Below are 14,377 nucleotides of genomic sequence, written 5' to 3' on the forward strand. Positions count from 1 at the left end.
TGCGACAGCTTCTGTTTTTCCTTAGCTGCCTGTGCTGGCTCTTTTGAAGTATATTCCAAAAACAAGGTATCACTCACAAGTTACTAAATGACACATATTACAAGATACCTATAGCAAAAATAAACAAAATCTGAATCTTGTTAAAGGCTGTCTGGAGAGTAAACCCAGTGCGACAATGAATAGTAGAAAACAGTACACAAGAAGGCGGTTCTTCCCTTCTGCGCTTTCATGTGTGTGCGCTTCAGTCCAGTCCAAGCTGCCTAACCGGTAAATCACGTTGACTATGATAACTGCTATTATATTGTGATTACCAAAGGTCAAATGCTCCACTGATTATTAGCATACTGTACACTGCTGCTGTCCTCATTCACTGACTGAGACTTTACAATAGACTTAATTAGGTTAAGCGTGTAGCAGATGCAAATGTGATGAATGACGTCTCTGTTTAGATTACATTTCATAACCGTGCACAATCCAATAAGATTAAACTGTAAGAGTTGTATAAAAGTGTCATTAAAGGTAGGGATGGTCGAGGTTGATACCAGGCCTTATTTCAAGGTATTGGTACTCGTGATCGGCCATCCTCTTGTGTGGCTGTGCTACAACCAGAAACTGGAAATTAGAAAATTAAATATTAGAACTTAAAAAGTGGCATTGAACATACCTATAAAAACAAGGTCAGTTTTGATTGTCAGAAAAGTGCAAATTCAACATTAGGTTCATCATACTCACTTTGCATCATACTCAGAGGTTTGTAGTTGAATATGATGATCAAGTGTGTCATCCATCTTGGCCATCCAAAAGGCTAATCTTCCTATATGAAAAATGGCTTCTTTTTTTAAGATGGAAATTTTTTTTACTGCAGAAATAATTCCTGTATATCCTATAGAAAATCCTGCAGATTGGAGGTTTTGCATTTAGGCCATTTCCGCTTTGATTCCCATGCAGAAGGGGGCGGAGCTTGTTTTCCATGGTTACTTTTAAACTCAAAGTGTTGCTAGTTACGAACTTAAGCTCTGTTTCCAGGAGTCCGGGATATTTGTCCATTTTCAGTTCAAAATCCCACCACCTAGTTAACCCTAAAAGAGAAATTGCATTCCTTGGACATTTGAGCAACATTTCCCCCAGGAGAATAGCGAGATGGAGATGACCAAATATAATAAGTAACAATTAGTCCTGTAAAGGCCTTTCATTACTCACAAAAAAAATTATAATAATAATAATCTGGTTATTGGGCTTTAGGGTGAAATTTCAAGATGAACCTTGAATCTTCTGTAACATTTCCAGGTGACCTTAATTTAACCATCCATCCATCCATCCATCCATTTTCTTGACCGCTTATTCCTCACAAGGGTCGCGGGGGGTGCTGGCGCCTATCAGCTGGCTCTGGGCAGTAGGCGGGGGACACCCTGGACTGGTTGCCAACCAATCGCAGGGCACACAGAGACAAACAACCATCCACACTCACACGCATACCTCGGGACAATTCGGAGCACTCAATTAACCTGCCATGCATGTATTGGAATGTGGGAGGAGACCGGAGTACCCGGAGAAGACCCACGCAGGCACGGGGAGAACATGCAAACTCCACCCAGGAAGGCCGGAGCCTGGACTCGAACCCGAGTCCTCAGAACTGGGAGGCAGACGTGCTAAACACTCGCCCACCGTGCCGCCCTACCTTAATTTAACGATTTGTAAAATTCTGAATACGCATCATTTTGTTCAGTACTTTATTGCACAACTTTATGTTCTCTGTCAAAGAGGAACGTTCGCAACAGGAGTTTCATCCATGAATGGACCAATACATTTCCAAGGATGTCCACTTCTATGGCTTTCTCTGACTCTTCCAGTGTCTGTTAGTTCTGTTGCAATAACCTGCTGATGACACCACATACACTCAGTGGCCACTTCCTTATGGACACATCGTGTTTGAACTGTTGCAAAAATGACGAGGGCACAATTGATCAATTGCGATTGTATCTTGGGTCGTTTTTCTTTCATAATGTCCGAATGTGAACAGCATGATTACTGCTTGAAAACCAATTCTAACTGAACCGGGAAATATATATTGGCCGATTCATGGATCAAACACCTGTTGTGAATTTTGCCGTTCAGCTCAAAGTTGTGCAAAAATTACTGAAACTTTGAGAAGTTGGACATATGGATTCTAACTAACTGCACACTCCCTTCTCATGTACACATCACATCCGCAGACAGAGAGGAGGAAATTCAAACCTGAATCCAGTCTGAAAACTATTGCCCAGAGCCTTGCAGGAGTAGCCTACCCATTGTGAACAGCTAATGGGGCTAACCAGCTAATTAGAAGACGATTGAGTCATAAATGGCCACATAAAACGTCTATTGTAAAGATATTTGTGGGCAAATTGTTACATATTGCAGTTTTAAAGAAGCATTTATATTGATCTTCAAAATTTACACATAAATACAAAATCTGAACTTTCCAAATAAAACGATTGACCTATTTTCTTTGCAACAATGGACTATTAAATCCATCAATTTTTCTTTATTCAGTTTTCTAGTTTTACTCTAAATCTGGGGCCGATTTCAGTTAACTTCTTGCAAGAGGCAGGACTCTGAACTGGTCCCCAGTCAATCACACTTGGGGCAATTTTAAATCCATCCCAAGTATCGCATTAACAGTAAATATTATACTGGATACTGCTGCCCCCTGCAGGAAGAAACAACTTTTTCTGAGCATGCTTTCAAATGCCATTACAAATCGTTTTTAACGTCTTATTAAGGGACCCGGTGTGTTGTTGATATATGGTTTAATGGGGGGGGGGGGGGGAAGGCACGTGTGAATAAACACACCCAAAATAGGGCCACCATAAAATACTGTGACAGCAAAACATTTAAGAAATGGAACAATTTCCACCACTATTAATATAAAATACAAACGAGCCATTGATCTTTTACCATTTTCTTTCTTCAAGGGGGAATTTTATTTTTCTCGTTGTCAGTCCTCAACTCTTCTTGTCATTCGGCTATAACAAAACACACGCCTCTCAGCTCCTCCAACTCCGGAAAATTACAAGTAAACAAAAACAAGTAGGGAAGGTTGTTGATCAGGCCTGAGCAAAAACACTGTTTCAGTTGTGTGGGACAACCTTCTTCTACTGCTTCCCCAAAACATCCCAAGATTGAACAATTAACATAAGTCCATGGACAGCCAACAGAAATAAACACATACAATGCACTTTTTTTTTTTTTTTTTTAAATATAAAGGTTTGTCCAATCTATAAATTCTTTGCTGATACGTATCACTCTTTATTGATCACAGTTCACTCGTTAGTTGGTGTTCTCCATTACATTGCTGTCTTCTGGTGCTTGTGCCACATCTGACTCCACACAGCAACAAAGCAGGGACCGAAAGCACACGCATGGCTTTGGCACAAATTGTTTGTCGCCGTGGAGTGTGGCAAAAGAGTCGAGTCAGGGCCACAAAAAAAAAAAAGGTGGGTGACGAGCTGTTGCACGGAGAATATTCTCAACAAGCCCTTATTCTTTTCTCTCCATCAGCAGTCCAGAAAGGGCCAGCAGGCACAGTTCCTTTATAAGTGTTAGTCTAATAAATGTCTTATATTAACTTAAGGCAATCAAACGCAGCCGTCAGCACAAATGTTGCTGAAAGACTGGGAAAATAATACATGAACTGAATAAATTATCCTGACAAAAACATGTGAAGCCTTCTACTTCCCCCTCATCCACCGACCACATAGTGGTATTATACCAGGAAATATAGGTATGTTCTGTTCTCTGCTGAGGTGTGTGGAAAGGAGACATCACTTTAAAAGCCTGGCTGAGATTTACAATACTGCAGGAGCGTCGTGTAAAAAAAAAAAAAAAAAAAAAAAAAAAAAAAAATCTAAAATAAGAAAAAACACAGTGACTCCTTCAAAAATCTGTTCACTGCTATGCTTCTGTGAGCACACATCAACTGGGCTCAAGTTATTACTTGCTGTACATGATCGCACCGACGGCCAGCGGAAATACTGTATTGTATATTAGGACTGAAGAGCAGTTGTTATCCGTCAGCTTGAGCTTTACCACTGGCGTTTCACAAGAAAACGTGCTGGTCTTTGATTCTTTTTTTTCTTTTTTTTTCCACTGGAATGGAATCATCATATTAAGCATTAGAATTCGTCTTCATCTTCATCATCATCATAATAATAACAACATTAAGAATATACAAATGATGGATACAGAAGTGGTACAAATTACCCTACAAAAGAAAATTGAACTGAAGATACCACGATAAGACATGCGTCAAAGCGGTTATGTTTGGCAAGAAAGCAGTTTTGCTGTAGAATATAAACCTCACAGTGAAAATAGTTATGCCCCTCCAGGATTACAAAGCACAGTATTCAGTCAAAACAATATATATTTCTTTCCTTCATCGCGTTCTTAAATCAGGCTGCGCTGAAATCCAAAGCGTTCTCCCGGATTCCTTCGGAAACAGCTAGCTAACAAAGTTCCTCCATTTCTATTTGCACCAAAAAAAAAAAAAAACACCTCCAAAAGGAGAAGGAGGGCTTGACATACTGTTACGGCTTTAAAACAGCTGGATGGTGGCGACTCAAACTTTGAGAAAGCAACCGATGAGTTGTGAAACAAGAGCTTGAACCCAGCTGAAGCTACTTGTACTCCACAAAGAGCACAAATAAAAATAGAGATTTGAAAGACAGCCTTCTTTAAAACATCCTTAGTCGTCTTGAGTCACCTAAAGGTTGAGGGCACTATAATAATTTAGAGTTAATGCGCTTTGCTGCCGGAATGACAGACAAAAATAAATACTTTTTTTTTTTTTTCATTTCGTACATATTTTATGAAAACAATGAAGCAGTCTTTACTGCCAGCAGCCGGGCAAGAAGACAGAAGGTTCAGGCCTTCGTTGATGACGTTCGCCACAACAAATCACATGACATTGCCTTGCCTCGCTTTTAGAAAATACTTTAGTCTTTGGTCAATATAGTCCTCCTCATTTTATACATATATTCATACACAAATATGCATGTACATACACACTTATTATCGTGTAGTAAACTGGATATTTGTGCACGCACTTTATGTATTCACACTTTTTCATAAAGGACCTTTTGCACAATACATTTGAAATTGAAATAAATAATTCATCTGGAATTAAAATACTAGTACCTCTTCTGAATTCATGTAAAACCCAAATGAAGACGTAAAAGAAAGTAGCCGTATGTACAGCGTTCAGTCTTCTTTTGACACAGGCTAAAAGGCGTTGATTTAAATAAACAGACTTTGCATCTTTCAAGAAGCCTGACAGAGGCTCGACATGAGAAAAACGGCTGTCCTCCGAGTTGTCGCTGTGCCACGAAGGTCGTCAATTCAGACGGTTTTCTCTCTTCCACTCAAAGTCCTACACTCCCCCCCCCCCTTTGCTCGGGATTCAAGTGACGGCGTTCCTGGTTGTTTTCGCCATTTGCTCAACCTGTGAGTCCTCACTCAGTGGTGCTGTGTCCCTGCAGTGGCCACCTGCGCTCGCCGTGGCTGCTAACTGTTGGGAGGCCCATCGTTGAGGAAGTAGGTTGTCATTTCCCCTTTACCTTTGACCTTCACCACCCCACGGCACTCCAGCACATAGCCTTTGCTTGCCAGCACCTGGTGGAGGTCTGTTGTTACCTGAGAACGACAAAGCAGAGATGCAAGAAGCTGAAATGTTTGTCAAATAAAGGGTAAGAACTGGGAACACTTTGTTCCTTTGATTTTTTTGGAGCAGTGTATAATATACAATTTAGGAATATATTATTTTCTAATATTTTAGAATAGGATGGAGGAGTATTGATACCAGGTGATGGTATCTGGCTGATACGAGGCCTTATTTCAAGCTATAAGTCTACCAAATGGAGGTCAATACCACCCTCTTGTGGCCGTTTTGTAACCAGGAAGTAAAAATTAGAAGAAAAGACAATTGCCATTACAGTCTTCCCTCGCTATAACGCGGTTCACTTTTCGCGGTCTCGCTGTATCGCGGATTTTTTTTTAAGTGCAATTTTGCATTTTTTTTTTACAGTAATATACCCATTTTATAAAATTTATGAAGTTTTGAACATTGTCAATGTTTGAACAAGAGAGAAATGTGAGAACATGTAAATGCCTCAATGAGAAAAGTGTATAAATTGTGCGGTCGGGGATTTTAGAGCCTTAAAACATTTATAAGAGTTGTAAAACATAAAGCTAACTACTTCGCGGATTTCATTTATTGCGGGTATTTTTTGGAACCTAACCCCAGCGGAAAACGAGGGAACACTGTAATTTGATGCAATTTTAAGGAAAAGTACTACATGGGATATGCATGGCAGCAGTCTGCCATCGGTGTATGAATGTGTGACTGCCTTTGTAAATTGCTTTGAGCGTCTCATGATTTGATTAGATTACGATTTCTGGGGCTACGATTCGATTCAGAATCGATTTTCGATTCTCTGCTTTGCAAGACAAAATGACAAATAGAGACATTAAAGTGTCTTTTTTTTGTTTTTGTTTTTTTTGTTTAAACATTTATTAATTTTGTATTGTAAGTGCCCTTTTCCACAAAAACAGCACGTGGGCTACACCTGCCTTTTCCCCTTCTTCTTCATTTCTAATTTAAATAAAATCGATTTTTGGATATTAATATCGATTCGATTCGATTAATAAATGAGAATCGTGATTCTTTTATGAATCGATTTTTTGGCACACCCCTAATTAGCATGGTGAAGTTCCTGCTACTGTCAGCACCAGGCCTGCATTTTTGGTCTGAGAAACAGAAGCAGGCAAGCAACTCACCTGTATGCAGTCTGGTACACCTGTGCTGTCCATGCGACTGGCCACATTGACCGTGTTACCCCAAATATCATATTGAGGCTTCCGTGCGCCAATGACCCCTGCTACCACTGGTCCAATGTTCAGACCTGCATATTGAAGGAGGAAACAAACTTGAAAATTTGTTGATATGCTCGGGGGGAAAAAAAAAAAGAAGACAATCTCGTCTCTTGTCTTCACCTATCTTCATCTGGAAGTTGTTGAAGGAATGCTCATTGATGTATTTCATCTGTTCCCTCAGTCGCATGGCGTAGTCAGCCAGTGCGGTAATGTGTGTTCGGCCCTCTTTGTCATAGGTGGAGTCATTGAGGCCGGAGGCGGCCATGTAGGTGGAGCCAATGGTCTTGATCTTCTCCAGCTGCTTGTATTTCTCCTCACTGATAATCTGCCAAGAAATGAAATGAATAAATGACACCCGTGCTGTTCACGAAGCACACGCAAGCCTCGCGGATGTTCGTTCGTACCTCATCAAAGTCAGCGATAATCTCGTTGAGGAGACGCAGGCACTCCACCCCCTCGTTGTTGGCCTCCAGTTCCACGTAGAACTCGGAAAAATTGCTTATGGAGGCAAACATGACGGCCACGCACTCACACGACTGGTAGTAGAGCTCGTCGTTACGCCGCTCACGTGCCAAGAAGTGAGCGGCCACGTCTTTAGGCAGAATATTGTGGAGGAGGCGACGATTGTAGGCTTGGAGTTCCTCCATCTCCTCCTTTTCTTCAGTGGCCTGAGGGGGAAGGTTCTTTATGAGCGACAATCATATTTGATATTTCTGTTTAGAGCGAACTAAAGCTAAACTGAAGGAACTGGGTGTCCAAGCAATTTTTTAACGTTTACGTTATTTTCAAACTATATTCCATTTCAATGTGCACAATGTAAGAGCCATTTTTGTTAATTTATGTTACTTATTTATATCCTTAAAGTTCTGTTATGAGGTTTTGCCCCCCCCCCCCCGTTTTTCTGACCAAACCCAGAAGTTTTTTTGTTTTTTTTTAAATCACTCACTCACACACGCTTACATCATTCTCCCAGGCGGCCACACGTTCTCCCAGGTGGAGAAGTGAACCCACGCCAACCGGCACCAAAGGAAAGTGACAGTTCCACTCCTCCACCTGGAGCCCGAGACGTGATTAGTTGTTACCTATTTCCTCAGCACAGGTGATGTCATCTTCCATCGACAGCAAGTGGGAAAATGTGTTTTTAAAGGTATTAATTGTACATGAAAATATTAACTTTTTACTGCTGAAAATGGCTGAATGAGTCCAGTATCCCATCATCGCAACCCGTGTGCTGAGTTTGACGTGGAAGGCGATGAGGTTCACATTTATCGTTTGTCGCCTCCCGTGTGTGTAATTGTGATTTCCTGCATTTTTTTTTTCTATTTATGAGTTCTTTTTTTTGTTGTTGTCACCAGAAAATAGACTTCACCATTCCATTTCTTTCTGGCAAATTCACTTCGGGAGATTATTATTCAGGAAGCCCTCAAGAGGGCTAATTTATTTGGACTAAAAATAATAAATTAAGCTCCACAAAGCAACGAACCATTTTCAAGAAGGCGTCCTTATGATGGTCTTAACATAACAAGGTTGCGAGGTTATGCGATAGATTGGTTTACAGTAGTTTGCACAGCCACTAAGAAGCACTATCCTTACTTTGATTGTTTTATATTTAAGGCCTTAAAAGTGTTTTTTCCTACAAAATTTGATTGTACTTTATTTGTAACCATTCTTTTTAAACTCTGCTATATCTAACTGCAATTTGTTTTTTAACCCTCGATTTCCAAGCAGTTTAAAATGGTCATCATGCCGCCCTCTGGTGGGCAGAGGAGATACCTGTAATTTCCACAGGAAGTCGAGGCGTGCAGTCGATTCCACCTGCTGCGCGTGCAGGTACAGTGCCAGCACAAAGACTGTGAGGATCACTGGCGTCATGACCCTCAGGGATACTTTGGTCACAACAAATGGGCTGCAAAGAGGCAGACATGTTACTAGATGGCAGATTAAACTGAAAATTGATAGAAACAAGTTGAGGTATCTCACCACTGGTTTGTAGTTTCATTGAAACTGGACCTAATTTACAAACACAAGGAAATGAGGTCTTGCAATATTAAAAAAAAAAGAAGTAGAATTTCATCTGTAGTTAGAACGTTAATACTTACCACTGAGTACTTGTTTCATTTAGATCGCTACAATGACAACAGAGAAACAATATTAGAAACCATAAAACTTTATATCTTCCACAAGAAATGAGCACCATCCAAGATGGCTTTGTAGCACCCATGACAGAAAAATGTTGGTGGTTTGTGTTGAGTTTTAAAATGATGTAGTTTTTTTTGACACATGAAAATGAAAATGAGGAACAATAGAGATCCTTACGTCACATGACATTTTTCTGAACGCCCCCCTGCGGCAGGAAAGTATTGGCGCAGGCGTTAATGGGCGAATACTAACGTTTATCCATCAAGAACATTGATAGTCACTTTGATGAAAAGGACACGATATACTCCCGCGAGGTGGATATGTTGGATTGCCGATGAAGTGTCAGGAGGGCTTTTTTCAACATGGCGACATAGAATTACAGTGCCTCCTCTCTTACACCGGTGAGTACTTTCAAATCTGATCATACAAAGGATTTCTAAGTGTGTACAATCCGGATTTAGTTCCCCTTTATGTGTGGTCAAAATGCCATCGAAGTTGCCAGTTTGACGCAGTGTTATTTATGTACGTTAGCAACTTAGTAGCTTAGTGCTAAATCGGCCGCGGCCGTCATCATTTATACCGTAACAAGTCTTCTTTATGGTGTTGGTCAGTTATTAGAGTAAACTGTGTAATATTTGTTGAACCGTAGCAGCACAAATGAATGAAACATTATTTCCCCCACATGCTAACAGTTAGCATCTGCCGATTCAGCCACCATGTACAAAGTACAACATTGGCTACGCATTAGTTCCTCTTTTGGTAGCCTGGAGGATGCTCCATCTTTTTTTTTTTTTTCTTCTGGTTGTGGCAGCTGGTCCACAACAGCTGTCAATCATTGTTCAAGAGTGGTGTTTGCCATTTACTCAAAGTGGCACACTTGGCAAAATGGTTGCGCTGACGGCCATTTTGGGAGGCGTGACGTCAATGTCAGGATCTCTATTGTAACAGCAAGCACACAAATGAAACTCCATCCCTCCTGCGGCACTTACATGGCATTGGAGGTGACAAAGAGGTCTGCGTTGTCAAACAGTGCTACTTGTGGCCACTCGACCAGCAGCAGGAAGGTGAGCTGGATGAGCAGCATCAGAGCCAACTTCCCAATGCTGCTGATCTGCAGGAACACTGAGCAGGCCAGCAGCGTCAGCAGCACGCTGTAGCTGAAGTACTGCCGCAACACAGGAGAGCATCATCAACGCCGGAGCTCACAAATGCAAATGTGACATTTCCTCACACGAGAACAAAGGCGGTTAATTGGAGGCACACAATGGAATCACCTCGGGAAAGGGGCAGGAGGGGCCTTGGCTGGGGCAGATCTCAAGACCCCCTTCGACAGACACATTCAATCGGCGGATCACACAGGGCGTTACCATGGCTGCAGACGTGTTGGACTTCTCCGCAACACACTCCACTAAGCTCTTGGTGTCGCATGCAAACTACAACAAAGACACAAATGATTTCGATCTGGTTTCAATGTTTGTTTTTTTGGTGTGCGAGGGCGATTTTAATCGTACCATGTTGACAAAGGCAGAAATAAAGACGAGGATGATGCTAAACACTCCAACTAGAGTGCTGTTGGTGCGAGACTGGACAATCTTCTTTGAAACTGTCTGCATTACAGCAGGAAAGAGCTGGGAGACAAACGAGAGGAATCGTGTAACGTAAAATCCACAGTGGCGAAAATGTGCGTTTTTACGAGCTCTGCTACCTTGATGCAAGAGTATATGGCACAGATGAAAAGGATATTGGCCAGGATGATGAATATACTGATGTAGATTCCCAGCATGACCGGAGTGCTGAAAGAAACAGAAGAGTTTGTAAGGGTGTGTCAACAACTCAACGACAGAGAGGACCACGCCTCCATTATAGATGAGCAACTCAAGATTTTAGATGAGCCTAAAAACTTGCATATTCTTATTTTCATGCTGACGCAAGCCCCAGTGTGTCAAGGACTGAGCAGCTTTTGCTTGCAAATTTTAAAGGGAATGAGAGGAGCTGCTCCTATATGTGGCAAATCAAGTTGGCCGTGTTCACGCCCACAACGGTGCAAAACTGCGTCAAGCTGCATGCTTCTGCGAAAATACCATCACAAAGTCTAGTCTGCCCCTGCGCAGACTTAAACAGCGCCTTGTGCTGCTCATGATACTAGAACCTGAAGTGTTTATTAGGTCATTTAGTTGCTTATCCTGTTCAGGGTAGTGGGCAGCTGTAGCCTGCCCCAGCTGACCTTGATCAAAAGGCAAACGACACCCTGCACTGGTTGCCAGTCAATCACCAACTTGTGCAACCACATTTCTATTTTTTTTTAATTATTTTCTATTTTTATTTTTTTTTACAAAAATAATTATTTCAAATTCAAATAACGGTTAATACATCTATCTGCATTACAATTGAATTTTGAGGTTCAGGGTACTCCAGCTTCCTCTTAAATTACAAACACATGCAAGTTAGGTTAAGTGAAGACACTAAATTGTTCACAGGTCTGAACAAAATTATGAATGGTCGTTTGGTCAGCCGTCAACTCAAATGTCAGCAAGCAGTATATAAAACAGATGGAGTTGTAAAATAAATAAATAAATAAATAAATAAATAAATAAATAAATAAATAAATAAATAAATAAAAGAACATTTATGTCGAATAAACAGCAATACAGTAATAATAACATATGCTGGCTGGACAGAGATGGTCTGGCGAAGAAGTAGTCTGAAGGCCCACGGGAACATACGTTGCAGGGCAAATACAGAAGGACCTGGAACACTAATTGCCAGAATTGATGTTATCTCCACATAATAAGATCATTTTGAATACTGCGTCTGGCGAGTCGTAAGACTCACCGCCTGTGTGAACAATACCATCTAAACTCAGGTCATTTCCCGTGCTACATTTTTCTTCTTTTCTTTTGTAAAAAAAAAACAAAAAAAGGAAGGCATATTGTGAATTTTGGGAGAGGTAAGAGTAAAGGTCACTGTTTGTATGATTACAGTGAAAGCTGTAAATCAACTCACAGGGGTTTGAAGAACTAGGATAAAAAGGTGTCGTCATAAATTGCTAATAAAACATTGAACTATCAGAAGAAAGAGGCCTTCAATTGAAGAGAGGAGCCATATTTGGTCATATATGCACGTCAGCAAACCTCGACCTATTCGACAAGTGTTCAGTTGAGGGCCAGCACTCAAACATTTGTATTTGGTTTCCCTCAAAATTGTGTCAATTAAATGTTAGTCACAGCAGGTGTGCCCTACTGGTTACATATTGTGTGAAGAGGGACAAATGGGGCTTATATTCTGACAACAATACAGCGCGAGTGAAAAGTGACATATGTGGAGGCGAGAGTTTTGTTTTTGTTTTACTTTCAGTCTAAAAACATTCACACTGCAGTCTGAATACATACTGTCAAAACACGTCTACTATATCAAACAAAAATACGATTAAAAAAAAAGAAATAGTGTTATCTGAAGTGAACAAAAATATTGTTGTAAAGCACTATTGCAAAGGGTGGCAGTGCAGCAAAACAGTAAAATTGCACTATGAAAAGTTTATTTATGAAGTCTCCTCTTGGCCTCAATTCCTTCAACTCCTTTGCATCTCACTGGGTTAAGTGCAAGGAAATAAACCGGGCGGGAGCGTTCCCACAATTAACTATATCACATACAGTGCACATTACAATATATCTGAATAATATGTGAGCTACTCACTGTGGAAAAATAACAATCTGTATGAAGGATATGAAGCAGAATACTAGTAGAGTGCAAGCCACATAGCCACCAAAACGATCATCCACTTTCTTGGAATACTGAAAAAGTAGAAAATGGAGTCCAATAAGAAGAAGTGTGGTTTAAAGTGGAAGTCAACCTTAAACATTTCATGACAATAATATGTTATATGTGACCTCATGAGTCGAAACATGACATTCTGATTAATATTACATTTGTCGAATATGAGTTATGCAGCAAAATCCAGCCGTTTTTATTCATCTCACGGGGCGGCCATTTTGCCACTTGCTGTCGACTGAAGATGACATCACAGTTGCTCAGGCAACAACCAATCACAGCTCACCTGAGACCTGAGCAACAGTGATGTCATCTTCAGTCGACAGCAAGTAGCAAAATGGCCACCCCCTGAGATGGATTTTGCTGTTTAACTCATACTCCACTAACGCAATATTAACTCTTTTACTGCCACCACACGTCATCCAAAAAACAACTCCAACAAGTGCCAGCCGATTTCAAGCATTTTCACTCATGTTTCAAGGCAAACAGAAAGAATATTGTGCGCCATGACTACATAAACATGGTCGCAACCATATGAAAGATTGAATTTCATTCTTTCATTAGAAAAAAAAAAAAAGTACATTTCTACCTTATTCCATTTTTTAGTAATCACCATTTGAAAATAGGTAATTTGAGTGACATAAGCAAAAATAGAAAAAAAATAGAGTGAAAACAAGCTTTTTGTGAAAAGATACATTTTCTGCACAACAGTGACTTTGACACTAATATTTTTTGTTTCGTGAGGCTCCGTGAATTTGATTTAACATGACAAACGCTTTGATCATTCACGTCATCCTTGAAAACGTTCTATTTCATCAGATCCGTCATGTTTCACTGGAATTTGATACACCGGGGAGCCCATTGAAAAGAGATACAATGCTGCCATCTGCTGGCCATAGTTAGTAGGTGTTTTTGATTCCACAACCCATTGACCAGGGAGCGTTGCACTTAGACATTGCATTTCCCATTGATTAGATGAAAAAAACAAAACAAAACATAGTTGACGACTTGACGTCATTTAACGTTTATGGAGACATTCAGTGGGATTTTAGCATACGTCATTAAACGTTTTTGGCAGTAAAAGAGTTAATCAGAATACCATACTTAGACTAGTGTGGCTGCATAGAACATATTTTTGTCAAATAAAAATTGTTGGGTTGACTTCCCCTTTCAAGATCACAAAGTGATAATTAAACATTTCTTACCTTCTTCTCCAAACTAGAGGTTTGAAAGGTGAGTAGGAACTTTTTAACGTGGTCTTTTCTTAGCTGGTCGATGCTGCGAGCATCGATGGCTCGTCCCAGGAATTCATCCACCTCGTCCTCCGGATTCATGGTCTCCTGAACGCAGCGGCTGAAAAAGAAACGGACCATAAGAAGAAAAAGAAAAGGCTGCAAAGAGTTCATCACATGTTTGCAAAAACTCACTTGTCTTTACTGGAGGTTTCATCAATGCCCTGAAGAAGACAATGGAAATCACTATCAAAGTGGCAAAAAGCCATTTGTAAAATCATAGACCATACGACTTAAGTCCTGGCTCTGTCCACACAAGGCGTGCGTTG

General features: G+C 40.6%; 1 protein-coding gene across 1 annotated transcript in view; it reads right to left on the reverse strand.

Moving 5' to 3' along the window:
• Nucleotides 1-4,099: 4,099 nt before the first annotated feature.
• The window catches only part of LOC144013589 (adenylate cyclase type 6-like), a 44,390-nt gene continuing 34,112 nt past the window's right edge, over nt 4,100-14,377 (reverse strand). The window contains exons 11-24 of the mRNA XM_077512654.1: nt 14,244-14,272; nt 14,022-14,169; nt 12,742-12,839; nt 10,754-10,841; nt 10,560-10,676; nt 10,323-10,481; nt 10,038-10,213; nt 9,009-9,035; nt 8,890-8,919; nt 8,683-8,815; nt 7,314-7,577; nt 7,030-7,234; nt 6,814-6,938; nt 4,100-5,670 (exon numbers count right to left, since the gene is read on the reverse strand). Of these exons, the coding sequence (XP_077368780.1) occupies nt 5,542-5,670; nt 6,814-6,938; nt 7,030-7,234; nt 7,314-7,577; nt 8,683-8,815; nt 8,890-8,919; nt 9,009-9,035; nt 10,038-10,213; nt 10,323-10,481; nt 10,560-10,676; nt 10,754-10,841; nt 12,742-12,839; nt 14,022-14,169; nt 14,244-14,272 (1,728 nt within the window). The 3' untranslated portion in view covers nt 4,100-5,541. The remainder of the gene's footprint in view (nt 5,671-6,813; nt 6,939-7,029; nt 7,235-7,313; nt 7,578-8,682; nt 8,816-8,889; nt 8,920-9,008; nt 9,036-10,037; nt 10,214-10,322; nt 10,482-10,559; nt 10,677-10,753; nt 10,842-12,741; nt 12,840-14,021; nt 14,170-14,243; nt 14,273-14,377) is intronic.

Source organism: Festucalex cinctus, chromosome 2, assembly GCF_051991245.1.
Source record: "Festucalex cinctus isolate MCC-2025b chromosome 2, RoL_Fcin_1.0, whole genome shotgun sequence".
Classification (NCBI taxonomy): Eukaryota; Metazoa; Chordata; class Actinopteri; order Syngnathiformes; family Syngnathidae; genus Festucalex; species Festucalex cinctus.